The sequence below is a fragment of the Cryptomeria japonica genome, chromosome 2 (assembly GCF_030272615.1).
Source record: "Cryptomeria japonica chromosome 2, Sugi_1.0, whole genome shotgun sequence".
NCBI classification, from domain to species: domain Eukaryota; kingdom Viridiplantae; phylum Streptophyta; class Pinopsida; order Cupressales; family Cupressaceae; genus Cryptomeria; species Cryptomeria japonica.
This window is the reverse complement of record NC_081406.1, coordinates 614,590,285-614,616,781: the sequence shown is the minus strand read 5'-3', so window position 1 is coordinate 614,616,781 and position 26,497 is coordinate 614,590,285. Positions and strand designations below refer to the sequence as shown.

Below are 26,497 nucleotides of genomic sequence, written 5' to 3'. Positions count from 1 at the left end.
GTTGGCTGGTCATGGGAGACTTCAATACCCCGTTGAAAGAGGAGGAAAAATTTGGTGGATGCCCTTCTCAGTTGGAGAGTAGACTGGCCCTCATGGATTTTATAAACACTCAGGCCCTTAATGATGTGGAGATGTAGGGTTTCAACTACACTTGGACTAATAGGAGTGCTGGAAATGACCTTATTGAAGTTCGCCTTGACAGGGCTCTTATATCTGATGATCGGTTCAGACGTTATTTATGTTCTCTGTCTACTCACATTCTTGTTGGGTTTGACCACTACCCTATAACTCTTATTTCTAACCCTATCAATAGGACAAGGCATTTTCCCTTTAGGTTTGAAAAATGTGGACTTTACATCCGGATCTTACTCATAAAACTTAGGAATGGTGGAACATTCAAGTTGAGGGTACTGCCATGTATAGAGTTGTGAAGAAACTTAAAATCATAAAAGATAGCATAAGGACCTGGAATAAATCCAGCTTTAGGAATATTTATGAGGCCAAAGGAAAAATTCAGGAAGACCTCAACGAAATTCAGGTCCAAATCCAAAAGGATGGATTCTCTATTGTGACAATTGCAGAAGAAAATGAGATCCTCAAAAGATACCACGATATCATTGCTAAAGAAGAAGCTTTTTGGAAATAGAGATCTAGATGTATTTGGCTGAAGGAAGGGGATAAGAACACCAGATTCTTCCATATGTCGACTATCAAACACAAAGCTGCTAATAGGATCAAAAAACTGATGGTGGACAATGTGGAGCTGGTCAAGGAGGAGGAGATTAGAAATGAGGCAAAAAGTTTCTTCTCTCATCTTCTTTGTAGGGATCAGAGCTTGGATGATGATGTTCAAAATACCTTCCTCCAAAACACTCCTTGCCTTATTGATGAACATAAGAATTCTTTTTTGAATTCCATCCCTACGGACTTGGAGATCAAAAATGTTGTTTTTTCTTTTGAGAGCAATAAAGCTCTTGGACCTAATGGCTTCCCTACGTTCTTCTTCCAAGAGTTCTGGGATATTTTTGGGAAAGATGTCTCCAATGGGGTTAAAGAAATTTTTGGGGCAAGAAAATTACTGAAAGAAATTAATGACATCTTCATTGCTTTGATCCCTAAAATACTAGGAGTTGACTCCATGGATAAGTTCAACCCTATCAGTTTATGCAACTCTTTCTATAAATTAATTTCCAAGGTCCTCACCTCTAGACTCTTGAATGTCCTTCCCTCTTTGATCAGTCTTCAACATAATGGTTTTGTTCTAGGAAGGAAAATTCTTGATTCCATCATTACTATCCATGAGAATATCCATTCCCTTGTTATGGCCAAGAAGCAGGGTTTTATTCTTAAGCTTGATCTCTCTAAGGCTTATGATCGGGTGGATTGGTCTTTCCTCATGAAGGTTCTCTTGGCTTTTGGATTCTCTAACAAATGTGTGGACCTCTTCAAGTAGCTTATCTCCTCCGCCTCCTTTGTTGTTCTTATTAACGGCTCCCCCTCCCCTTTCTTTAAAGCCTCCAAAGGTTTGAGGCAAGGGGATCTCATCTCCCCTATTCTCTTCATCATTATGGCTGAATGCTTTGGCAGGTACATGGAAAGCATGGTAACTAGAGGTATCTTTAAAGGTCTTCAACCCTCTTCTGCTGATCACACCTGCTCCCTCCAGCAATTTGTGGATGACACCATAATTATGGGGGATTCAAGTATTTCAGAAGCCAGAACCCTGAAGGACACCCTGTGCAAGTTTGTGTCTACTTCTGGCCAGCTTATCAATTGGGTTAAAAGTGAAGTGTTTTTCATCAACACTCCTGAGAGAAAACAACATAGAATTAGTAGAATTCTAGAATGTCAGATTGCTAATCTCCCTGCTACCTACCTTGGCCTCCCCCTGGGCATCTCTTCCCCTAATTCCTTTTGGAGTTCTTTGGTGGATAAATTTCAAAGAAAGCTTGTTCATTGGAAAGGTGATCTCTTAAGTCAGGCTAGAAAGTTACAACTTCTTAAAGCATCCCTTCAAAGCATTCTTATTTATGCTCTTAGTCTCTTCAAAATCCTAGTTAAGTTTGTTGATGCTATTGAAAAAATCCAAAAAACAATTCTTTGGTCTGAGGTTGAGGAAAAGAAGAGAATGGCTTTAGTGGCTTGGTACAAGGTTTGTAGATCTAAAAGAAAGGGTGGTCTAGGTCTGAGGAGAATTAGGAGTCTCAATGAAGCTCTTTTGTCTAAATAGATATGGAGATTGTTCCACTCTGATAGTGAGTGGTGTGAAATTTGGAGAAGTAAGTATCCTCTCTTGTCTTCATCTCTTTTCTCTTTCATCAATTCTGATTTCAGTATCAATGGATCTCACATTTGGAACCATGCTTCTAAGTGTAAAGACAGCATCACCAAAGGTGTTAAATGGAGAGTTGGTAATGGTAGGAAAGTCAGATTTTGGGAAGATCCCTGGTTGCTTGATAAGCCTTTTCTAGAAATCCCTAATTGGGCCCCTTTTGCTGCCCCTTGTAAAAGAGTTTTTGGTTCCTTGGTTGAGGGGTACTGGATAGGTGACAAATGGTAAAATATTGAAGGTATACACCCTGGCCTCATCAATCTCAAGAAACACTTATTTTTTGCTTGGCTGAATAATGAAGAAGATATTCTTATTTGGAAATTTGAGCCAAAAGGCAACCTTACTGTTTCTTCCATGTATGGAGTGCTGACTCCAGCCCCCTCAGAGAACCCCTTCTAATCTAAAGCTTGGATTAAGGGTCTTATTCCGAAGATCAATATCTTCTACTGGACTATTCTCCAAAACAAAATTTTGACACTAGACAACCTAAAGATTAGAGGTTAATTTTAATCTCCCCAATAGGTGTGTCTTGTGTCATGAGGAGGAAGAGTCTGTGGACCACTTGTCTATGCACTATTCTTTCACTGTCTCTATTTGGGAAAGATTTCTTAAGAATTTTTGTATGGAATGGGTGTTTCCTAACTCTATTCAAGATTTATTTCATTCTTGGAGTTACCATTGGTCTAATCCCTCTTTGAGAAATTTGTGGCAGCTCTCTCTTCCTCACATCCTGTGGGGGATTTGGAAAGAAAGGAACAATCACATCTTCAGGGATACTTCTCTCCCCCAGGCTGTTGATTTTTTAGAAAATTCAAAGGGCAATAGTGGAGAACCTCGAGATCATTGGAGAACCTTGCAATCCTGTCAATTGCTTGGAAGCTCACATCCTCAACTCCTAGAACTTGAAGAGTTTTGTGAGGATTGATTCTAAACAAAGTAAGAGACTTGAAGCTAAATGGTACTCTCCCCCTCATGGATAGTTCAAAATCAACTTTGACGGTGCTGCTAAAGGCAATCCTGGACCAGCGAGATGTGGTGCAATTCTCAGAGATGAAAATGGTATTTGTAAGGAAATTGGTGTTGTTCATATAGGTTGCCAAACTAACCACATGGCGGAAGCTATGGCTTCTCTCCAAGGCATCCTTTTGGCTAAAAGGTGGAACTGTCCTTACCTCTAGATCGAGAGGGACTCTAATAATATCATTAACTACCTTAAAGGAATTACTAAGCCCTCATGAAATATCAACAATATCATTAAGGCTACTAGGGATTTTATTAAAACTTTTGATAAATATTTTATCTCTCACATTTATCGTGAAGCAAATGGCCTCGCTGACTGGGCAACTAACATGGCGATCACTCATGACAACATGATTACCTTGAAGGGTGAAGAGGATCTCCTTAATGATGTCAGATCGATCATTTCCATGGATCGATATAACTGCACCTCAAAGATTTTAAATGGATTATATAATGATTAATAACATGACTTGGAGAGCTAATATTAATTATTATTGTGTCAGTACCAGTAATGATAGGATGAATGCCACCTTCTCCCATGCTTTCTGGGTTTTTGGGGTCACTTCTAGAGATTTCTTTCTAGTAGCTATCTACAAATCTCGATTTTCTGGTTTGAGCTTTGAAATCAAGGGAGGTAACAAGCGTCGCTACAAGCCTAGTAATTGTAAGGAATGGAAACAAAAGGAGGAAATATGGAGTATCTTGCAGAAGGGTGGGCTAACGAACTATATGGAAAGACTCCATGGGAGGGATGCTAAAATTCAAGTTTTTTAGCAAAAATTGGAGGAAGGGCACCTTGAAGATGGGAGATAAAACTATCTCCATTGATGAAGACCTCATTGCTCAGGTGACGAGTCTCTGGAGGGAGGGAAGTAATTTATATAGGGACAAAAAGCTTAGCAAGGAGGCCATCGAGCAATACCCTAAAACTACTAAGGAGAAGAAGCATCCGATTAAGCTTTGCAAGACCTACTACCCTTCCAGGGCTTTTGCTAAGCCTTGGAGGGAGGTTTTGTTTGTAATAATGCACTACATCACTCTGGATGGCAAATTTGCCAAAGTTTATGGCTACCATTTCATGCTGCTCAACCATTTCAGGTATGAAGACTAAGTTAACATACCCTATTTCCTTATTTTCTCAATGAATGCCACTATCAAAGCCCATAGAGAGAACCCTAAGGGAGACACTGTTATGCACCAAGGTCTTACGGTTCTAATCTATAATCATATTAAAGCTAATCAAATCGCCCGCCCCCAGCTTTCTATCTCTGATTCTAAGGAGGAAGGGTCAGACTCTAATTTTTCCATGGGTGAGGATTCTGACGTTGATTCAAAAATTGAGACTGAGGAGAGTGTGGAGGACTCTGAGGTTGAATTTGGTAAGACAAGAAAACAAGTGAGCATTAAGTCATCCTCTTCTAAGGGCAAGAAAAAAAGCAAAGAGAAGGTCTTCTAGATTCACTCTTCCTCGGAGGAGGAGGTCTCTGAGGACTTTGAAAAGGATGACTCTCCCTCCCCTCGGAAGAAGAAATCTAAATCTTCCTTTCAGAAAAGGAAAAAATAGAAAATACAAGGCAATTCTGAGCTAGAGTTGGAGGACAAAGAGCAGAGAAAGGATTCTGATGTGGACCAAAAAGTTGAGGAGGAGATTATGGGGGATGGTTTCAACCAGAGTCTTGGTGGTGATGTTGAAAAGATTACCAGTGGAGAAGTTCCCAAAACTGATCATGCCAAGGCTAGTGAAAAAATCCCCCCTTCAAACCCTTATGTTGAGGGTTTGAAGGGGTTTGTGGATACCCTCGACTAGCTCATAAACAGTCACAAGAAAGATGTGGAGGAAAACCAGAAACGGAGTCATAGGGTTCAAATTCTGGAGACAATCAGCATCGATAAAGGTAAATCCATGGCTGAGTATGTTGATGATTTGGGAAAGACTATTACCAGAACTGAAGAGATTAGGAATGCCTTCAACCCAAGGTTCGAGCAAGTGGAGAAGGCCCTGGAGGAAATAAAATAACAATGACATTGCTAGGGACCAGAGAATGGTGGATGTTGAAAATAGACTCAACAAAATCGATACATGTCTCAGAAGCATTGTTGAACAAAGTTATAACATTCTGAAGGCCTTGGCTGACAAAATCAAAATCTTGATCAATAAGCTAGAGAGTGAGAAGGGATCCCTGGAGCAGGAACCTGACATGGAAGGCATGCGAGACATGCAAGGACCAAGAACGAGGACCAGAGGCAAGAAAAGGGAGAAAAAGCCAAACAAGGAAATTGAAGAGCTCAAAGTTGCTTTAGCAAATTATGACTTGTTGGTCATCAAGGCTGCTGATCTTCTTAAGTCTCTGTAGGTGTTGTTAGCTGACTAGGTCTTTTTCTAGTTCTTAATGCTTTATTGTTCCTAGTCTTTTGTTGTCCGTTCAGATTACTGGCCTTCTTGCTAGTCTTTTGTTTGTTGTCATTATGTTGGTCTAGTTGTTCTTTGCTGATTTATCTTTTGTTCTTTTTGTCAAAGGTTTCGGGTCCTTAAAACCTATATTTCTAATTAATCAAAACTATAATTTTTTTACAATTTAATTGTAGATTACGTTATGTGTTTTTGATTAGGACAAACATGTTTTGAGGGGACTAGAAACCTCGTACAACAAGTTTTGAAAGGACCTTAAACCCTTGGATTTTTCACGAATCCGTAACCAACAAAGGGACACTCTAGAAAGATACATCAAAGATAAACAGCAGCTCATCCACAAACACACATGATAGATCAAATGTTAAAGAACTTGTGGCAAAAATGGCTACACAAAACAGAGCAGTCATAGCCAAACCAATGCCAACCAGTCAACAAAAATAATCCAATACATAGATTACCTCATGTGTTGATCTGGGATCAATTGTCTTTTCTCTCCTTGCCTTGTTAGTCTTAGGAGTCCTTTTAAATTAGTACTTGAGAGTATTCATATTATGGCCAAACCATGAAGGGGCCTATTGCAGGTTAAATACAATTAATACAAGGTAATAACATATATACATAAAAAACACTAACACTAAAAATCTATAATATATAGAAGAAAAGTGTATTGGAGCCTAAGATGCTTCTCCTATTGACCTAGGAGGGCTCACCATTAATGAAGTGGCTAGGGATATTTCCTATATGAAAATTGATAAGATAATAATTTATCTAAAGTTCACATGTACATGTGCATATAATCATCAAATCAAGTAAATAAAGTAGAGATACATAGCTCTTCCCTCTCTTGATCCTCTAGCATATCTAGTGCATTCGTCAATTCTACAAAGCCCAATTGTCGTTGTATATAAAAGAGACAAAAAAGAATAATCAATCTACAAGTTGGACAATTAAGACTATATCAATATTTTCAAAAAATTGTATCAATTAAAAATGCGTTTAATTACCTTTTGACGTTTAGGTGTCCTCGAGGATTTCTTTCGCCTAGGAGGTGTCCTAGACACATGTGGGGTACCCTAAAAGAAACAAAATTAAAATAAGAGATATTAGTAGATAATGTTAAATATAATTTAACAAATCTAAATTTAAATGACTTTCATATTCAAAAAAATACATAAATAAGAGGTGTCCCAAATATCATACCACATAGCTTTCTAGGCCAAAATCAATGGCTAAAAGCGTGGCATTATCAATTTGGGACATTTGATCCCCTAACAACACCTATAAAACACAAAATAAATATACATTAAAGAGAGTAAGTATATCTTATAAAAACATATTTTGAATTCAAGGTACTATTCTTTATAACATGTTACAAAAATTTTACCTCGGGCATCAAAGTTGCAATTGCAACAATAGTGAAAGGAATATGAGATGGTGTATTAACACTAGCTATTGCATCCTGAAATGCATATTATTCATATCAATTTAAATTGATCTATAAATGAAAATTTATTTACATTTACAAGTTTTAAGTGATTAATAAATAAAATGTTATCAATTCAAATCAACACACCTGCACGTTTATGCCATATCCATCAAATCATTAGTCAATGCCATATCTAAGTTGTAGTGCTAGCCTAGCATCTACCCCCACAATATGTACATAGATGGGACGTGGAAATATCTACACTGGCATCGGTATCTATCCCAGAGCATATACCTAAACAACTAGGAAACACATGTTGAATGGGATCACTAGGGCCAGATGGTTTAGTTGTTGCATCATCATCTGGGCCAAGAGCATGTGATAACTATGTGCCATGATGAATGATGACATCAATCAATGTGATGGCCACCTAAAGAGGTTGTACTTCCATAGACTATTTCAAATCTACTGGGATCGTGACATGGACCACAGGTTTTGCTATTAGAGGGATGTGATTTTGGGGGTTTAGTACCCTCTGGGCTCTAGGTCTATCTTAGGTGGAGTCTCCACCTCTATCCTATAAGTCTCTCATATCAAAATAGTTTGGCCTCTGATAGAGAATAAACTCGCAATATAGTTTCCTCAAAAAATATAATGAAACCTCAAAATTATTACAAGGTGGTTGGTCAAAGACCATCCACCACCTATTCCAAAAAGCATTTTTAATCCCAAAATGGTTACACTAGTGTATAGGAAACCTCTTTGAATTAAGAGGTAAGGTCTCATTGGTTGTGGGGTCATAAAAAAGAGCACATATTTGTGCTTTACTTATTTTTTTTCACTTTATCATAGGACAACCCACTAGCATAAAATGCATGACATCAATCCCTATAGCTTCCCCATTTTGTAACTTGTTTGGAAACTTCATTGGCACTATTAGCCATTGATTCTAGCATTGTGGAAAGGGATGCATGATGTTTGTGCTTGAATTTCTTCAAGTTATTCATCAATCTGGTTATTTTGGAAGTGTTTTGTGTTATTTGATTTAAATCAAATCCTCTTGTGTCATTTGGGAATGGTCTATTGGAGGAGATGGAGGGTTTGTATCTTGAGGGTCTTGTTGTGGGTTCTCTTGTGGGTTTTTCCTTGAGTTATTAAGAGTTATATTTTGTTGGAGGTAGTTTTTTGAGAATCTGACAAATTTATAACAAAAAATCAAAAAAAAAATCAAAAACAATGAAATCACATTCAAATTTCAAATAAAATTAATCAAATACATAAAATTGATCAAAAAAAACAAGTTTAATACCTCTTTGTCGCCTTTCCATTGTGAATGGTTTTTGTTGCTAAAATCATGTTCATGTATTACAGGCTAGAAATCCCTCCAAGCTCTTCTTGTGCAATTGTGGATGAAAATGACCCAGTTGGCTATAGTAAAACAAAATTATTGTCAGAAAAACACAAATGGGTTTTTTAAAACTAAAACCAATTCACATTTTTTAAATCTAAAACCTGAACGTGTTTTAGGCTTGGTAATACAAGCATTAACATGGACAAGTTATTTAAATTGTTAAAAAAACCATTCATGTTATTAGTTTTTAGAAGTTTTTTTTGGAGGGTGTCCACTTTTTTGCACAACAACTTTGTGCTCTTACCCAGTATCCCATATGAAGTAGTTTGTGAACTAGAGATTTACCACCAAAATGAGAAACCCTAGAGCTCAAATGAGCATCATGGATGGCAAGGAGTATCTCAGCTTCAATTAAGAATCGAGGAGAAGACCATTATAAGATCGACAATAAAGAACATTAGATAAGATGATATAACAAGTAGAAAATTTTCAGATCCAAACACCAGTATTATTGTTAGCATCATCAAGAAAGATCTCATATTTAAGATAGCTATATATGTGACCAAATCAATCATCCAAATCTATGTGATCACACATAAGACTATCGAGTTTGGTTTGATCAGAAATCGTAGGATATCGGAGAACATGTACCACAAAGTGATACTCATCTGCGCTATGGTCGAGGTGTACTAGGAAGGTTGTGCTTGCCATTGCATCTGCATGACAGTTCTATCCCATGGATATGCTATCAATGGTATAAAAGGAAAAATGTTTAAGAAGAGTCAAAACTAGGTCTATGTAATGAGATAGATTAGATTTTTTTTCCTGATATGCTCCCATGATTTGATTTACAATAAGCTCAAAATCAATGTGAATACAAATATGTGCAACTTTTGAAGCAATCACAGTATTTAGGCCAACAATAAGGGTCTCATACTCAACAATGTTATTCATACAATGAAATTCAAGATGAAAGGAGAGAGGAACTGGTTTTCCTTTAGGTGAGATTAGAAATACACCTGCTCCAGAACCAGTTGGACTTATCGACCCATCAAAATGCATTTCTCAAACAAGCTCATGGTCGATTATGAATAAACCCTCATCAATGAACAAGTCAAGTGTGGGGAATGATTTGGGTGAGGGATTTTTTGCCAACTGATCAATGATAGCTTGACCTTTGATGGACTTCTGAGTCAATAAAAGTTAAGATCAAATTTAGAAAGCAACATTACTCACTTTGCTAATCTTCCAAAAAGATCATCTCTAGAGAAAAGATGCTTAAGAGGATCATTCATAACAATCACTGGAGTTTTCGAATGAAAGAGATAATGCCTTAGCTTCTATGTTGTAAAGATGGCAGAAAGGCTTTGCTTCTCCATAGTGGAGTATCAAGTTTTATAATCAACAAGAATGTGACTAATGTAATAGACCACCCTTTCCTTTCCATTGTCATCATACTAAGTTTTTAAAGTCGCTAAAGCATTGGATGATGTTGAGATATACAGTAGGAAAGGTCTATCTTGCATAGCTAGTATCAAGATAGGGGGATTAGCCAAGTAGCTCTTGATAGAATTAAAATCCTTTTGACACTCATCATCCCATTTGTAATGTGTATTTTCTTCAACAAACATATAAACAAAAAGGTGTGATTAACGAATTAAGATACAAATCTACGAATTTCTTGAATCTTCCCTTATAAGCTACAAAGTTGTGATATGTTTCTAGGTGGAGGCATGTTAACAATACATCGATTTTAATTGTACATCAATTTAAATTGTATCAACCACAATTCCATGGTAAGAGACAATAATCCTAAAAGCTTGCAGTTATCAATGTCAAAGACACGCTTAAGAGGATTAAATATCATCTTACACAGTCAAAGTCTTTCAAAGATAAGATAAAGACTCACAATGTGATCTTTGATGAGGCACTACAGATTTTGCCAAGATGATGAATCAACATAATCTTCCCAGATTTTATAAATAGTCATGAAAGATCAAATCCACCGTGCACTGATAGGTTGCTCCTACATTATTCAACACAAATGGCATGACCACATAGAAAAAGGCACCCCAAGGGGTACTAAAGATAGTCCTATATTCATCCTTCAAATTAATAAGAATTTGATTATAACCTAATAAGTCATCTATAAAGGAGAGTAAGTCATGGCCTGCAGTCGAATCAATAAACATATTGATATTTAGAAGTGTAAAATCATCTTTAAGATAGCCTTAAAATAGAATCCCAAAAATCAAAGTAGACACGAATTTTGCCATCATATTTACTAACAAAGATAATATTTGAAATCCAAGGCAATAGTCAATAAGACAGATAAAGAGAGCCTTTACAAACTTTTATATCTTAGTCTTGACTAATAAGGTAACCTTGGGATTCATCTTAAAAATATTTTCTTTAACAGACTTAGCATCACAACTTAGGATGATATTATGAACCACTATAGATTCATCAATACCAGGCATATTCTCATATGACCAAGCAAACATATCAAAATCTTGATGTAAGAGATCATAATGTGATTTATCTTCTAATTAGGAGAGTCACTTTCCGATCTCAATAATTGTCTTAGAAGACTTAGGATCCATAATAACATTGGTAGTGTCTCCTTTAATAAGTGTACTATGGTCCTTAGGATGAGGTATAGATGTATTCTCTCCATCAAAATACAAAAAATCCTGTTCATTTATACTCATAATGGATTCACCAAAATACACTTAACTATTCAAACAATATGGGAACCATCACTTATGGTGATAAGAATGCAAATCAGAACAAACACCCAAGAATTCCCCAAGAGATTCCTCTAAGGAGAAAAACTCTAAAGGAATCTCACTAGATGTTGCAAAGGTATTAATATATTTAGGATGAACAAGCTTAAGAGGAAGAGGCTTAATAGAAATCATATTGACATTCAACAATAGTTTTGCCTTGTCGGATGTAGGGTGATATCTAACTCCAGTGTTATGATGAAAAATTTTAGGCTCCAAAGGGACTTAGATACTATGTTCATTAGGTCCACAACCTCCACCATAATAGCCATATTTAGAAACTAGATTGAACCGTGGCCCATGTATGCAATGCAACTCGCTATAGGTTAGGGGATTGGTATAGAAAAGGTGATCAACATGATAAGTATCACCTGAATTTATATATGCATAATCATCCTTTGTAGTTGAAGCGAATGAGATCTTAGGAATTTTCAAGTGGATCTGGTCAACCTTGAATTCATTGATGTGAGACTCAATGAAACTAAAAGATCCCCAAACATCACCCAAACACACAATCACTTTCGATGGAGAAGATGACTTAGCCGAAGATGAGATAGAAGTTCATTGAATAGACGTATACTTAGGAATTTCCACCTCTTGAAGGTCCTCTTTAGGATAATCATGCTTCTTAGATGGTTCATCTTTAGATACTATAGATACCTAAAATTTTCCTTTAATTTAATAAATATTTATTATTTATTTATTTATTTTATCCTAATGTCTTCTATTAATTAAATAAATATTTTTTATTTATTTAATTAATTCATTAACCTTTTCCACTATTAATTAAATAAATATTTTAATTTATTTTATTAATTCTCTAAAGCTCTTCTTTCTAATTTAAATAAATATTCATTGTTTATTTAATCCTTCCGCCTCTCTCCTAAATTAAATAAATATTCTATTTATTTAATTTACCTAGCCCTTCCTCTATTAATTGAATGAATACTTTTATTTATTTAATTAATTCACTTTACCTTTTTCCTCTTTTAATCCTAGCCCTCCAACTTGTTCACATGGATCACAATCTAAATTCGTAGCCATGAGGTTAGTGTCAACCATCACTTCATTCAGTTTGTTTTTTCTCCTAAGTCAAATCACCTCTTAATATCCTCCCTTCGTCTCTACCTAACCTCAAATCCTATTGATTCTCTTTCATCTATGTGATCATGACCATTCATAATCCCACCTCTTAATCTAAACCCTCTATTCTTAGGATGATCTCTATAAAAGAGGCTTCCTCTTCTCATTATCCAACTCATATAGTTTGAGCATACCTACACTCTGCCAAAATCATTCCAACAATACATCATCACACTTTTAGCTAAGCATCACCACAACCACATTCATACTTCCTTGAGCTCCTATGAAAATGCATACAAATTTAGAGCTCCCATTATCAAATACAAAATCATGGAGGAGGATAGGAGAAAAATGGAGACAAGCCTCCTATGCATGTGAAGGTATATTTTACTTATTTCATTATCATTTGAATGCATTCATAGATCTCCATTGAGTTTTTTTTAATGCATTTGTAGACCTAGGGTTTGGTTGGATCTTAGTTAGGGTTTACAATGGGATTCAAATTCAACATAAACAGATACAACCTCCTTTTTAAGGATTTCCTCTTTGGGGTATAGCATAGAAGCAAAAGTTGTTACATTAGAAGACAAATATTGAATATAGTTCTAAAAAGATATAGTAATCATGGTCTGACTAACTATTGTCATTTGACATTAGTGCATAGCATCAGGGTCAACCTTGATTGTAACCACCCAATTATTAGAAAAAATATAATGGAACCATGGAGGGTAGATGAAACTACTCCTAAGGCACGCAACCATGGTCTACCCATAAGAATATTTTAAGGTAGAGGCCCTGGATTTACATATACCATAGTTGGAATGGTAACTAGTTCAATCTTCAAAGATAAAATAATATGCCCAAAGCAGTTCTACTAGTATTATCAAAGCCACGAATAAACAGAGAAGATGCAACAAGAGCATTCAAGTCCACCTTGATTTTCAATAATAATTCTAGACTACAAACATTAAGCACTAAATTAGTGTCAACGAGAGTTCGCCTAATACCGACACTATTGACATAGATAATTATCATCAATGGGTCTGCTAGGTTCCTCACTATTGGAGATAGTAATTCATGTGGATAGAATGTAATTATTTTGTGTATCTAAATGAATATGTCCATCAACACATTCACATCACTGGACTAGAGAAAGAAGGTAACAAAAATATTTTGAAGACCCTCCTGAAGCAAATCCCATAGTGAGATCTTAGCAAGAGTAACACGAAGTTTCTCAATAAGATCATAGTCACTCTAGGATACTTGGATATAGGCTTAGGTTCTTGAGGAAGGTCAAGTTGAGAAGGTAGTAAAGAAGTAGTAGGTTGATCAGAATTCTACTTATTTCTTTTTAGATTATAAATATGAGAAAAAAATATTATAGGAAGCATCCTTAGATTGAGTGAACCTTGTAAAATCTCTTCCAGGAAGGACCAGTTATAGTCATGTAAATAATAGGTCTCTTAATCTTTTGATTTGTGGAGACTATGGTCACATTCATGGACTTCTCATTCTTCTAATAAGAAGAGTCTATGCATAAATTAGTCTTAGTGACCTTATGATCAGAAGGAGGTGCCCCTAGGAAATCATCTAGGAAATCATCCAACATATCAAAGTCATCTTCAATAACACTTTATTGAATGCATAAAACTCTAAAAGGAAGAGATCTAACATAAGGGTTTCACATCTGGTTCACCAAAATGTAGAGGACGAGATTTGCTACCCTTGAGATGACAGGATCTCAAGGAACAAATCGACCTTCACTACCTCACGTAACTGGCACTCTAGTGAGCCAAGGAGATCAACAATAAATATGAAAGGAAATTATACTAAACTACAAATGGAGATAACTAAATACTAAAAATGAATAGAATAATAAGAATATTCTAACTGTAACAAATGAAAATTAACAAAACATAGATTTTACAATCAATCTATCAAAGCCTTGTCTTCGAATGCTAGTGCATCATGGAGACATTTGTGTGTCGTGAATTACCAAAAATCACTCCAAAGTTAGATTTGTGCTCCCAAACATGTTTTTCACCTACACACACTCAAACAAGGAAAAGTATTGGGGTTGTATAGGGGTTTGCCTTAGTCAAACCCTTGCTTTGGTATTTCCACCTCCACAAACAGCTAGATAGATATATCTAGATAAAATGATAAAAAGATGAAGTAATAGAAACAAACCTCGCTTAATGGAGAAACCCCCCTATTACAAGAGATGCATTGAATAAACAGATAGCATAATAAAAACAAACCTCGTTTAATGGAGGAAAATCCCTATTAGAAGAGATGTGATAATTAAATAGATCAATCGCAGACAATAGATGCACTCAGAGATTAAATAAATGAGATAGTATTGTAATGCAATAAATACAAGAGATAAGAGAGAAGAAGATTCTTACATAGCCAAAACCCCTCTCTTCAGATGTAAGTGTGATTGTGCTTTGAGAGAAGGCCAAGCTATTACAAGATCAAGCATACACTTTTACAAAGTTTTGCTCTGTTATTGAGAGAAAGAGAGTAAGAGTGAGTGCTCTTACAAAATGAGGGAGAAAGAATATTTTTATTTCTTATCATGGGTGGGAATGATCATTTCACATGTGCACAAGCCAAGGGATATGCGTTATCAAAAACCTGGGATACAATTTGCTTGCTTGAATTCAGGATATTCTCGAGATGTTTGTGCATCACATAGATGTATGCCTATTGTCTCAAACCCAAATTTTGACTCAAGGGTGGCTAGCACTACTTTTTCTTTACGATTCATGATGTTAGAATGATAAAATCTTGAATTTCCATCATAAATGCATCGGGATTAATGTAACAGTGTGATAAACGCACTAGGTGCAATTTGTAACACTATAATCTCCAATAATCTCATAGCCTTATTTGTCCCATTAGAAAATAATGACCTTTTTTGTTTACTAAACACACAATGATCACAAAAAATATTTTTCCAATAGAATAATCAAGAAAATCATCAACCAAATTTTATTCAAAATGATCCTAAAACCTTTTTTGCTAATGTGACCCAATCTATATTGCCATAACATATATGCATTTTCAATACTAGTTACATTGGAAGAGTTGAGAAAATTAGAGGCATTAGGCTCTATTTGAGATCCTTTAACAATCACCAAAATCCCTCTTATCAACCTATGACTAGATTTGTCAAATGTTACATGCATTCTAGAATCATTCAACTTGGATGCTAAAATTAAATTTCTTGCAAGTCCTAGAATATGTAAAACATGATAAAAAAAAATTAACCCTTCCATCACTGAAATGTGTCTTTACATTTCTCTTACCAAAAATATTTATACTATTATCACCAAGGAAAACATCTCTTCTATCATATTCTAAGTATGTAGGGAACAAAATCCTTGTAAGGATTCATATGGTAGGAGCAACTTGAATCAATAAGTCAAGCATCATTACTAATAGTATTGTTTAAAATAAACAAAGAATTAGAATCAGTATCATTGAAGGACTTTTTTGTGGATAAATATGCACTCTTTTTCATGTTATTAAACTCCTTCACATGCCCTCTTTTGCCACAATTCCAATATTCCACTCTACTCTTTTTTCAGGTCTTAGAATGTCCTTTTGACTTATCTTTTCTTATCCCCTTTAGACCCTCTCTCTTTGGACCTATCCTACACATTCAACCCATCTTGGGAGACAATATTAATGGATTTTTCCTCATCTCTTTTGAAATAAGTATGGCAACTATATTGTCCATCTTTTCCTCTGCATTAACACTAATTATGAAAAAAAAAAAAAGACTTTCCCAAGTTTTGAGCATAGAGCAAAGAAAAAAATACACATATCTTCATCTTCTAACTTAAAATCTACTAATGCAAGCTAACTTATAACCAAATTAAATGAATTCAAATAATCTATAACATAATCACCATCTTTCATCTTTAAATAATTTAAACATGTTTTAAGAAATAACTTGTTATACAAACTTTTATTCTTGTAAATTTTACCTATCCTCTTCCACAACTTGTATGCAGTGTCTTCTATAGATGTGCTCAAAAGGACGATATCAATAAGATACAACTGAATGGTTCACATGGAATGCCTTCATGTCCAGCTTCTTCCAATCTTCATATGTCATAGTAGATGGCTTCGACTCTTGTAAAACTAGCAACCATTGATTTCTCTCTTCAAGGATATCCTCCATATTTGAATTATGCATCTCATAGCCAATGCCTTTGAACTTCACATTATCCTGATCAAAGGTAGTGGCCATGGTATACAATCTCCTTCACAAACTTGCAAAAAAATCACAATACAAAATCTATCATTGTAACCAAAAAACCTTCAACATTTAAGAGAAAGGTGTCCTTCTCTCAATAGAATCATTAACTTTGATACTAAATGTTGAGAGAAATGTGAAGGAAACTGCAATACTAACTTAAATACAATATTTGTAATTTATGTACAAATAAATATTACCCAAGTCGATAATATGATTGCACATTTAACATAAAATCACAAAAAATAGAAATACTAGAGATAATACTAGGTTTATGTGAAGAAACCCCTTTTGGAAAAAACTTTACATGAACAAGAGTGCAAGAATATTATTAATCTTTAACAAGATATATACAACAATAATCTTCACTGTTATTCTTTGAGCAATCTGATAGCACTAGGATACCTGCAACTAAATATGAAACTACTATCCCAAGACTCCAATTCATAGAGATTTGTGAGAGGGAAAACCATTGTAGAATCTTGTAACAACAAGATAAAACCACCTAGAAAAACCCACACCTCCCTTAGTGGACATCTCATAAACATAGTGAAAGTAAATCAATGTTCACATGGCCTTCATATGGGTGCCTAACATATAGTCAATCAATTAGTCAATCTCAAGTGCTCCAATACTCTCCAACATCTTTGAAGACTCAACTTGGGTACCCAACTCTAGGTAGCATGAAAATGACATATATCAACATGTACAAACATACAAATTTGGGTGTTCCCTACCTAGAAAGTGGATGCCTAGATGGAATATTCTCCCAAAATTATCTATAACAAGAAAGAGAGATGTGATTAAATTTAAATTTTAAATTAATGAATATTACCCTTTCCTCCTAGCCATTAAAGGTTGGTTTGGCAAAACTTTATGTGGCTATCCATTGTCTTAGTATTTAAATACATTCAATTGAATATTAATTAACATCCTAGGTCATTCGATTTCCTAACCAATTTCAAGGAACTTTCTTAGGAGCATGTTGATCTAGAGATTAAAAAGATCAATCTTTGCATCCAGTTCATTACATGCTTGTTTGCCTATGGAGACTTGCCCAAGGCTATAAAGTCATCATTTCAACGGTTTTGACTAAAGAGACCACTACTGTTGCAATTCAACAACTTCTCCAGAGTAATTTTCAATGCCACCATTCTTTAAACATCAATACACATGAAAAACATGGGTAAATTAGGTTGCAAAAGTACATAGTCAACTAGTTCAAATCCATTCTTTAAACATCAATACACATGAAAAACATGGGTAAATTGGGTTGCAAAAGTACATAGTCAACTAGTTCAAATCCATTCTTTAAACATCAATACACATGAAAAACATGGGTAATTTGGGTTGCAAAAGTACATAGTCAACTAGTTCAAATCTATGCACCATAAATTAAATACACATAAAAGTTCGAATTCTTGTCCTCGTGACCAAAAGAATGATGACAAATGAAAACAATCTACTGTAAAATTTAAAGCCATTTCAAACTTTTTTTTCCTACATCCAAAACATATAAGAAACTGTAATTTGAATTAAGAATTCGTAAGATATAATCAAAATAACATACATCTACTAACCGTCAAAATCAATTAAATACTTTCATTTCTACTATTTTCAAATTTCAAAATTCTCTTACATAATATATATCCAAACTTTAAATCAAACTAATTGGTTATTTTCTTTTTCCAAGATTAAAAAAAAAATAGAAAATGATTTCCAAACAGAAACAACTGTCACTAAAATCCAAAGAAATTTTTCACAAAACTACCACCTCCACAAACCAAAATTAATTGATTAACTTATTAGTAGAACTATTTAATTATATATACTCTCTATTTCTCGGAGGTTACTTCATTCATAACTTTGTTCTCTGTCTCAACGTCCAAAGACTAGAAGATGACGCGATGGGGAACCTAGTTTACTTCACAATCTTGCTAATGTTGATATCCTCACGTAACTAGGGTCTTCACTTTTGTTCTTTGTGAACAATTTCAAAGAAAACGAAGATATCCAGAGATTACAGATGAGAATTAAGTGGGCGAGGAGCTTTTACACATAAGAGACAAACCGAAGCATGTTTCCAAGACGTTTCGACTTGTTTTACGATCTAAAATTCTACATAGACATCATCGTAGAGATTGGATTTGATGGAGATCATATTCGTTTATCCAAGAATAAAATTCTTGAAAAAGAATAATCTATTACGAGATTTCGCCTATAATATATTTCACACCAAACAAGAGAGGAAACGGTAACAGCAATAAGCATGGCTACGAAGAAACGCTTGGAATTGAAACTTCCAATCTCAATTCCTCTGAGACATCACATACTCATGCCAATGCCTCTGCCTCTTCCTCCGCAGGAAAATCTGAAGAACAGCATAAAAGGGCTCTGTGATTTGGAAAAAGTGGGAGTTTTGGGACATGGCAGTCAAGGCAGTGTGTATAAAGTTCTTCACAGAAGATCTTCATCTTATTTTGCTCTCAAAGTTGTGCGCCTCGACTGTGATCCCTCCTCCACGAGACAGATTATGAGGGAGGTGGAGATAGCTAAGAAGATCAACTCCCCCTCCATTGTGAAATGTGAGGGTGTTTTTGAGCAGGGTGGGAACATAAATTTTGTGCTGGAATACATGGATGGAGGCTCTCTGGCCAATTTGTTAAAGCACAAGAGAAGAATGACAGAGTCCTGTATTGCTAAGATTGCTAGACAAGTTTTGGAGGGATTGAAATACCTTCACAGTGAGAGGATTGTGCACAGAGACATCAAGCCTTCCAACCTGCTGATTGATAGAAGTTCAGGAGTGGTTAAAATTGCAGACTTTGGAGTGAGTGGGATTGTTTCACAGAGTATGGATGTCAGCTGTAATTCTTATGTGGGTACTTGTGCTTATATGAGTCCAGAGAGATTCGACCCAGATACCTATCGAGGAAGTTGTAATGGGTATGAGGGAGATTTGTGGAGCTTGGGATTGGCAATGCTGGAATGCTATTTGGGACATTTTCCATTTCTGCCACCTGCACAAGAGCCCGACTGGGTCACTCTCATGTGTGCCATTTGTTTCGGGGATCCGCCATTGGTGCCGCCCACTGCGTCTAAAGAATTCCAGAGTTTTATCAAATGCTGCCTTCAGAAAAACCCAAGAAGTAGATGGACAGCGTCTGAGCTTCTCCACCATCCTTTTCTCAACCCGGTTCTTGTATAAATTTGCCCATCTTTAAACATGGTGATTCATTACTCTTTGTAATTACAGGAGGGTATGGTGAAATTCTTCTTCCCCATGTTTTCCTCACAATGAGTTCGTCGTTGTTGAAGAACATGGACAAGTATGGGATTGGAATAACTTCACTTGTAAACACAAAAGCTTACATAACTAACAAATTTATATAACTGCAATGAATATATTGTCTATATTTTCACCATTTGGAAAGTAATTATAGATATATATTTTGGCAATGTATTAATGTTTATTTTTGTTTGTTTGTTTGTTTGTTTTTTGTTGTTGTTGTTGATGTCTAATTTTAAAATATTATTGAATTTGAAATTTAAATAAAATGAAGGTATTTGTGATAAATTATTCTAATTAATTAAAGAAGCATAGGCTCAAACCTTTTACATAATTGTTTAAGAGCAACTACCTAGGGCGGATGAGGAATGCACACCCAACCAAAAAACACAAAAAACCAATAGATGACCAGGACAAAACCACTACATAGAGAGATTAAAAACAAACCAAATAACCAACCACCCATCAAAAACATGAAGGAATGATCTACTAAGTGGGGGCTTTATCATCTTGTCATTCATGGCATAAAACTTTAACTTTCTCGGAAAAAGACAACTTTTTGTTTGAATCTTTCACAAAGACCAGTGTTACCAAATCCAAAGTAGCCTTAATAGCAAAGTTGAGGGGGTCTAAAGCCATAGAAGAGACTCCAGATGTCTCTTTCTCTTTGCCTTCCTATGTTTTATCTCCTCCTAGATTACATGCAAAGAGGTTGAATTCTTCGTCGTCATTTCTTTGCTTAAAGTAGTCATTTCCTTTACTTTTCTTTTTAGAGCTTCGTGATTTTCCTTCAACTCAACCATGTCTTTCCTCTCATCCCTCTAAATAATATTTTTATTAATATCCTTAAGTTTCTCAGCCACGGTCTCCCACCTTTCCATTCTTTTGACCATGTCATTGGCAACCTTCCAAACCCTCTATTCATTTTCATCTAATGCCCAACTATCACCACGAGCCTCTGCCTCTACTACCGCTTCCAGTTTGTTGACCTTATTCTTGGCCACAATTAGCTGAGAGAGGAGCCAATGAGTGACCACATCCTATCTTCCAATTGCCTCTACTAGCCTAGAAATTTGATTGGCCAAAGTAGGGGAATCAAGCTTGTGATAAAATTGTTGAAATGTAGAGGTTAAAATTAAATGGTGTTTCTAAACTATTATAATTGTAAATAACTGATGTCATGTGATCAATATATTGGTTATTTAATTGAGTTGTGTATAAATAATGGGCATATTAACTAAAATACACCACTTATATAAGTTATTATGTTTATAGACTTGGGTCTCCTTGCAAGTATCAATGCATTGACTATAGCATATTGACTCTATAAACTTGTCCAAAATTAAATAAAACATTTGATTTGTATGACTCACAGTCAGTTGATAATTGTGAAGAGTTGCACACAACTGTTGGAAAGAAGTAAACTCAGAAAACAGAAGTTTGTCTCGAATATCTTTTTGTAAATTAGAAATAAAGATTCTTTGAATATCATTGTCAGGCACTGGAAAAGAAATTTGAGCATACAAATGCTTATATCTACTAATGAAATCAGTCACTTTTTCTTTAACACCTTGTTTACAATGCATTAAATCAATCAAAGTAACTTTAGGACTTATATTGTTTTGAAATTGTTGAATGAAAGCATTTGCAAGTTGTTCGAAAGAAGTAATAGAATAAGAAGGCAACGAGCAATACCATTGTAGGGTTTTATCTCTTAATGTTCTAGTAAACAGTTTTGCAAGCAACCTTTGGTCATAAGCAAAATCAATACATATTGTTTGAAAAGTCTTAACATGTGTTAGAGGATCTCCTTTACCATTATAAAGTTCCAAATGCGGGATTTCAACATGTTTAGGAGGGATAGCTCGAACAATGTCAAGAGAAAGTGGGCTCGCAACATCAAATGTGGGCACACTAAACTTAGATTGATTCATAGAGGCAATTCGTTGCTGTAAAGAAGAGACAGTTTGTGCAAGATTGTTAATGGTCGCTTCAGTCGAAGAATTCATATTAGATGTGTTAGATTGAGATGGAGGTGTTATGTTATTGAAAGAAGGTAAAGAGTAAGGTGGCGGGACACTATGATAGTTAGTCATAGGAGATGATTGAAAAGGAGGAACACTACAAGGAGGAATGGAATGGTTAAACGAATTGCCCCCTTGCGCCAGGTTCATTTGTGGAGATGTAACAGGAACACTCATTGAAGGAATGAATGAAGAAGTCGGATTGAATGAAGGAATAGGGTTAATTGAAGAGGAAGGATTGCCCCCATGACTGGTGATCATAGGAGAAGTAGTCATTATGTTTGATGTAAAGGTAGGTACGCTAGCAATAGGAGTTGTCAAAGGAATAGAATGATTGACTTGAGTAGGAGGTTGTGTATAACCCAAAGTTTCGGCACAGCTCTTTATAGGCATCACATTCGAAGCCACAATGTGTGCAATACCACGCAAAATATCAATTCCATTCTTATCACTTTGAAGCATATGTTTTAGACCCTCAATTAAAGGAAGAGCTTGACTATCGGGGTATTCTTGAGACATCCATTGTCAAAAATCGTCAAATTGGTTATCCAATTTCGAAAGTTGTTCTTCAGAAACCTCATGGAGAGCTTCTTCATCATTAGGAGGATTAGAGGAATTACCTATGTCCTCGTTAAAAAGGATTTTCAAATTAGGTTCCATCTCCTCGGTAATTAAACCTCGGAAAGACTTAATTCTAAGGCTTCGTCTAACGGGAATAGTGTAAGTAGGGCTTATTGTTGTAAAACTCATGCACTTAAAGAGAGAGAGAAGATTTTGAATTTTAGAGGTAGCAAATTTCAGTAAAATCAGCCAAGCTGTTGAATACAATAAGGACAATCTCCCGAAATTTCGGAAAAAATGTCCAGGACCATGGTGAACGGAGTGCACACGGTCCTCGCAACTTTTTTCGAAATTTGCAGGGATGAAAGTTATGATGATTTTACAGCTAACCTGAAAAAATTGAGTGATTTTACGATCTGTAGACAGGCCAAATTAAAGTTGCAATCTCAAAATTGAACCCTACCAAGATTGTTGAAAAATGCAAAAATTTGAATTTTGAAAAAGAGAGGGAAACTGAAATTTTGAATTTTATGATTTTAGAGGGAATACCAAAAGCAATGCAAGTTTTGAAATTTAAAAGTTGACTCAATTTCATGCAAAATTCAATTTTGAAAGCGGAAATCAAAGTTGTTGTAATTAAGCACTTAATTTCAAAAGTCACAAATTGCAAGAATTTGAATAAAGCACTGAAATTTCGAATGAATGCCAACACACTTTTCAGATTTAGAATAGTAAGAAACACAATTTTGACATGAATTTCAGTTTCGACAATTTTTGAATGTTTAGAAGCCTTAATCCAAGTAACCACAAGACCAACTTTGATTTTAATTTTGAAAGTGTTATAATTGATAAAATCAGCCAAAATTCTGGATTTTAGCAGGAAAATACAGTAAGATATAGCTCCCGAAATTTCGGAAAAAATGTCAAGGATGATGGCGCTCGGAGTGCACACGGTCCTCGCAACTTTTTTCCAAATTTTTAGGGATGAAAGATATTATGATTTTATTGCGGAATCCAAAGTTACAGCTGATTTGGAAATGTTTTGATCAGTGAAATTGTCGGACAAAGGTTGAATCAAGAGAGTTTTAAAAATTAGGGTTTTGACATTTAACCACTTAATTTTCAGAATTAAAGCACAAATATGAATTGATAATTTGTAATAGAAGGGTAGATCTGAAACAAGCATTAACATTTAGACATTTCGCAAGTTCAATTACTAAAAAGAAAATTTAGGGTTTTCATGCAATCAACCTCTAAAATTTGTAAAAGATCAAACATGGAAATGTAATCAAGGAAGCCAATTTTCAGATCTAACCATGAATAATCAGAAAGGATGTTCACGTCGGGTTCACCAAAATGTAAAGCGGAAAAATCGAACCCTAGTTGCTCTCCCCTCTTCCAACTCCAAGGAGAGAGAAGGGAGGTTTACTAGGGTTGACGATTTTCACTTAGGGGAGACTTTACATTCAAAAGAGGGGTTGAAACCCACAAGATCCAATCCCACACAAGGCAAGATTGGATTCTAGATGAGTTTCAAGGGTTAAGACAGCAAGGCTACCCTCTTTTGTAAAGATTGTGGATAGAAAGATTAAGCTAGGAATGCATAGAAAGTGAGAAAGATTCGCTTATAAACTGAAATAGGGATATAGGATTAAGCTGCGGACCTGGAATTAGCAGTAAAATGTTGATACGGCGCTGTCCTGCAAATTTGAGCAAAAGTTGACAGGACGATGGCGCCCGGCGTGCACACGGTCCTCCGAAAAATCCGCGAAACGAAGGGGGATCTGTTCGTCTCTACACAAGGATTCCAGATCTTCAATTTCAGCTACGTACCTGCAACCTACACACAGAAAAGTGAAGACGATTGGGGGGTTAGGGATTAGGGGTTTGCCCTTAGGTCAAACCCCGGTTTTGGAATTAACCAAGAAATGAGAAATGTTGTAAATGTAATGTAAAACAAGTACTGATACCTTGTTGTAAGGATGTTTGTATCCTTATATGCGAAGGTATAGATGTTGTTGTATGTTGTATGTTGTAGTATGTGATCTCCTCTTCAATGGTTGAATCCTTGTCTTGAATGCAACACCTAGCCTTGAATGGAGATTTAGAATAATCAATTGCTTGAAGGAATGCTTGAATGCTTGAATGCTTGAATGTTTGAATGTTTGAATATCGTTTCCACCTTTTTCCATCTTACCAAATGAGAGAGGAAAATTTAGTTTATATACTTGTCAATTAGGGTTGATAGACTGATTTTTCCCGACCTTAGGCCAACCAGGAAATGTTATTTTCCATTTTGCAAACAAAAAGACCCGAAGTCCCATAGGAGACCAGGCCCAAAATAGGGCCAGGGACTTTCCCGACCTTAGGCCGACTAGGAAATGTTATTTTCCATTTTGCAAACAAAAAGACCCGAAGTCCCATAGGAGACCGGGCCCAAAATAGGGCCAGGGACCAGGGCGCTGGGTGCCATGGTCCTGGGGGACCAGGGCGCTGGGCGCCCTGGTCCCACCTCCCGAGACAGCACGGTGCAAGGAGGATCAGGCCAGGGTGCTGGAAAAATGCAGTTTTTGATGTCGTGGACAAGTTTCGGGGTCTCCATTCAGGTTTAGTGTTGCGTCGCCATCATGAAGACCCAAATGCAGTCAAAATTGCAAGTGTCACAATTTTAGGACGCTACAGAGACTATCAACAATTCTTCCAACAATCTTGTCTATTTTTCTTCTAAAATTCATAAGAACACCTTTGATATTCCTAAGCCATCTTCAATAAATTTAATACATGTGAATGAAACACCTAATAAACCCCTCTTCACAGTTCAAATTGCTTGTCCTTCTCAAATTTTTCAATGTAAGGGGTAAGTGCACAAAGATGGTGGTAAAAAAGTGGGGTATAAGTGGACACTTTTTTTCAGAAAATGGGTGAACTTGAACTTGGAGGAAAAATTTGAAAGTCATCCACTCACAATATGAAGATAATCAAACAAAAAATATTGTAGTACTCTGAATCAAGTTTCCAAAATAGTAAACTTTTTCAAAATTGGATAATATTAAGGGGGTCAAATCCTCCCCGCACAAAAAATAGACCCTGATTTTTTTTTTAAAACATGACATAGTGTCTGACGTGTGCATCAAAAAGTTATAGTTAGATTTAGTATTTTGACAAATCCTTTGGCAAAAAGATAGTTAAGAGTGAGAACTAGAAGTTGTGTATTTTTTTGTAATTTTTTATTGAGTATTTGTTTTTTTATGATTTTTTCAATCGAGCACCTCCTAAAAATTAGGTACATGTTTGTGCGCGAAGCATAACTTGCACTAAAAAAATCAAAAATAAAATTTTTTTTTTGAATTGTAAAGAATCAAGTTCACTACAATAAAATATAATTTTTTTAAAATTTGGATAAGTAGATCAAAAATTATTAAAAAAATGGTACAGTATGTCTATGAGAACCTTGGAGACACTGGTAAAAGAATTTCATTAATAATGTTATTGTCGTTCAAAATTTTAAGAAAATTATATGGTTAGAAAGCTCAGAAGATGGGTGAAAATATGGTGGCAATTGTAGAAACACCCACTTGATGAAGTGTAAACCTGATGATGACAAAGTTGAGAAACCAAGTTGATAAAATAAAACACATCAAAAATGAGGGAAATGGAGGGAAATCAAACTTCCAACCCGTAGCTTTGTCATCCAGGCCTATTTTCAAGCCTAAAAAGTCAAAAGCGGGTATGGGTTTCCTATGGTATAAGAAGCGTGTATGCACTGTCTTTACTATAAACAATGCATACGTGGTAATAAAGCTAAAACATAGCGAGTACGCGCTACTTCTATTTAAAATTCTGGAGTGTGTATAATATGTATAATATAATATTATATATATAATATGTGTATATACATATGGGTATATGCACCAAGTTGTGGTACCAAAAGGGGGTCTTAAG

General features: G+C 35.5%; 1 protein-coding gene across 1 annotated transcript; it reads left to right on the top strand.

Annotated features, from left to right (window-relative positions):
- Positions 1-18,950: 18,950 nt before the first annotated feature.
- LOC131064259 (mitogen-activated protein kinase kinase 9-like) lies at positions 18,951-19,889 on the top strand. The gene has a single exon (XM_057998356.2). It carries the CDS (start codon positions 18,951-18,953, stop codon positions 19,887-19,889), a length of 939 nt encoding a protein of 312 aa, XP_057854339.2.
- The last annotated feature ends 6,608 nt before the right edge of the window (positions 19,890-26,497 follow it).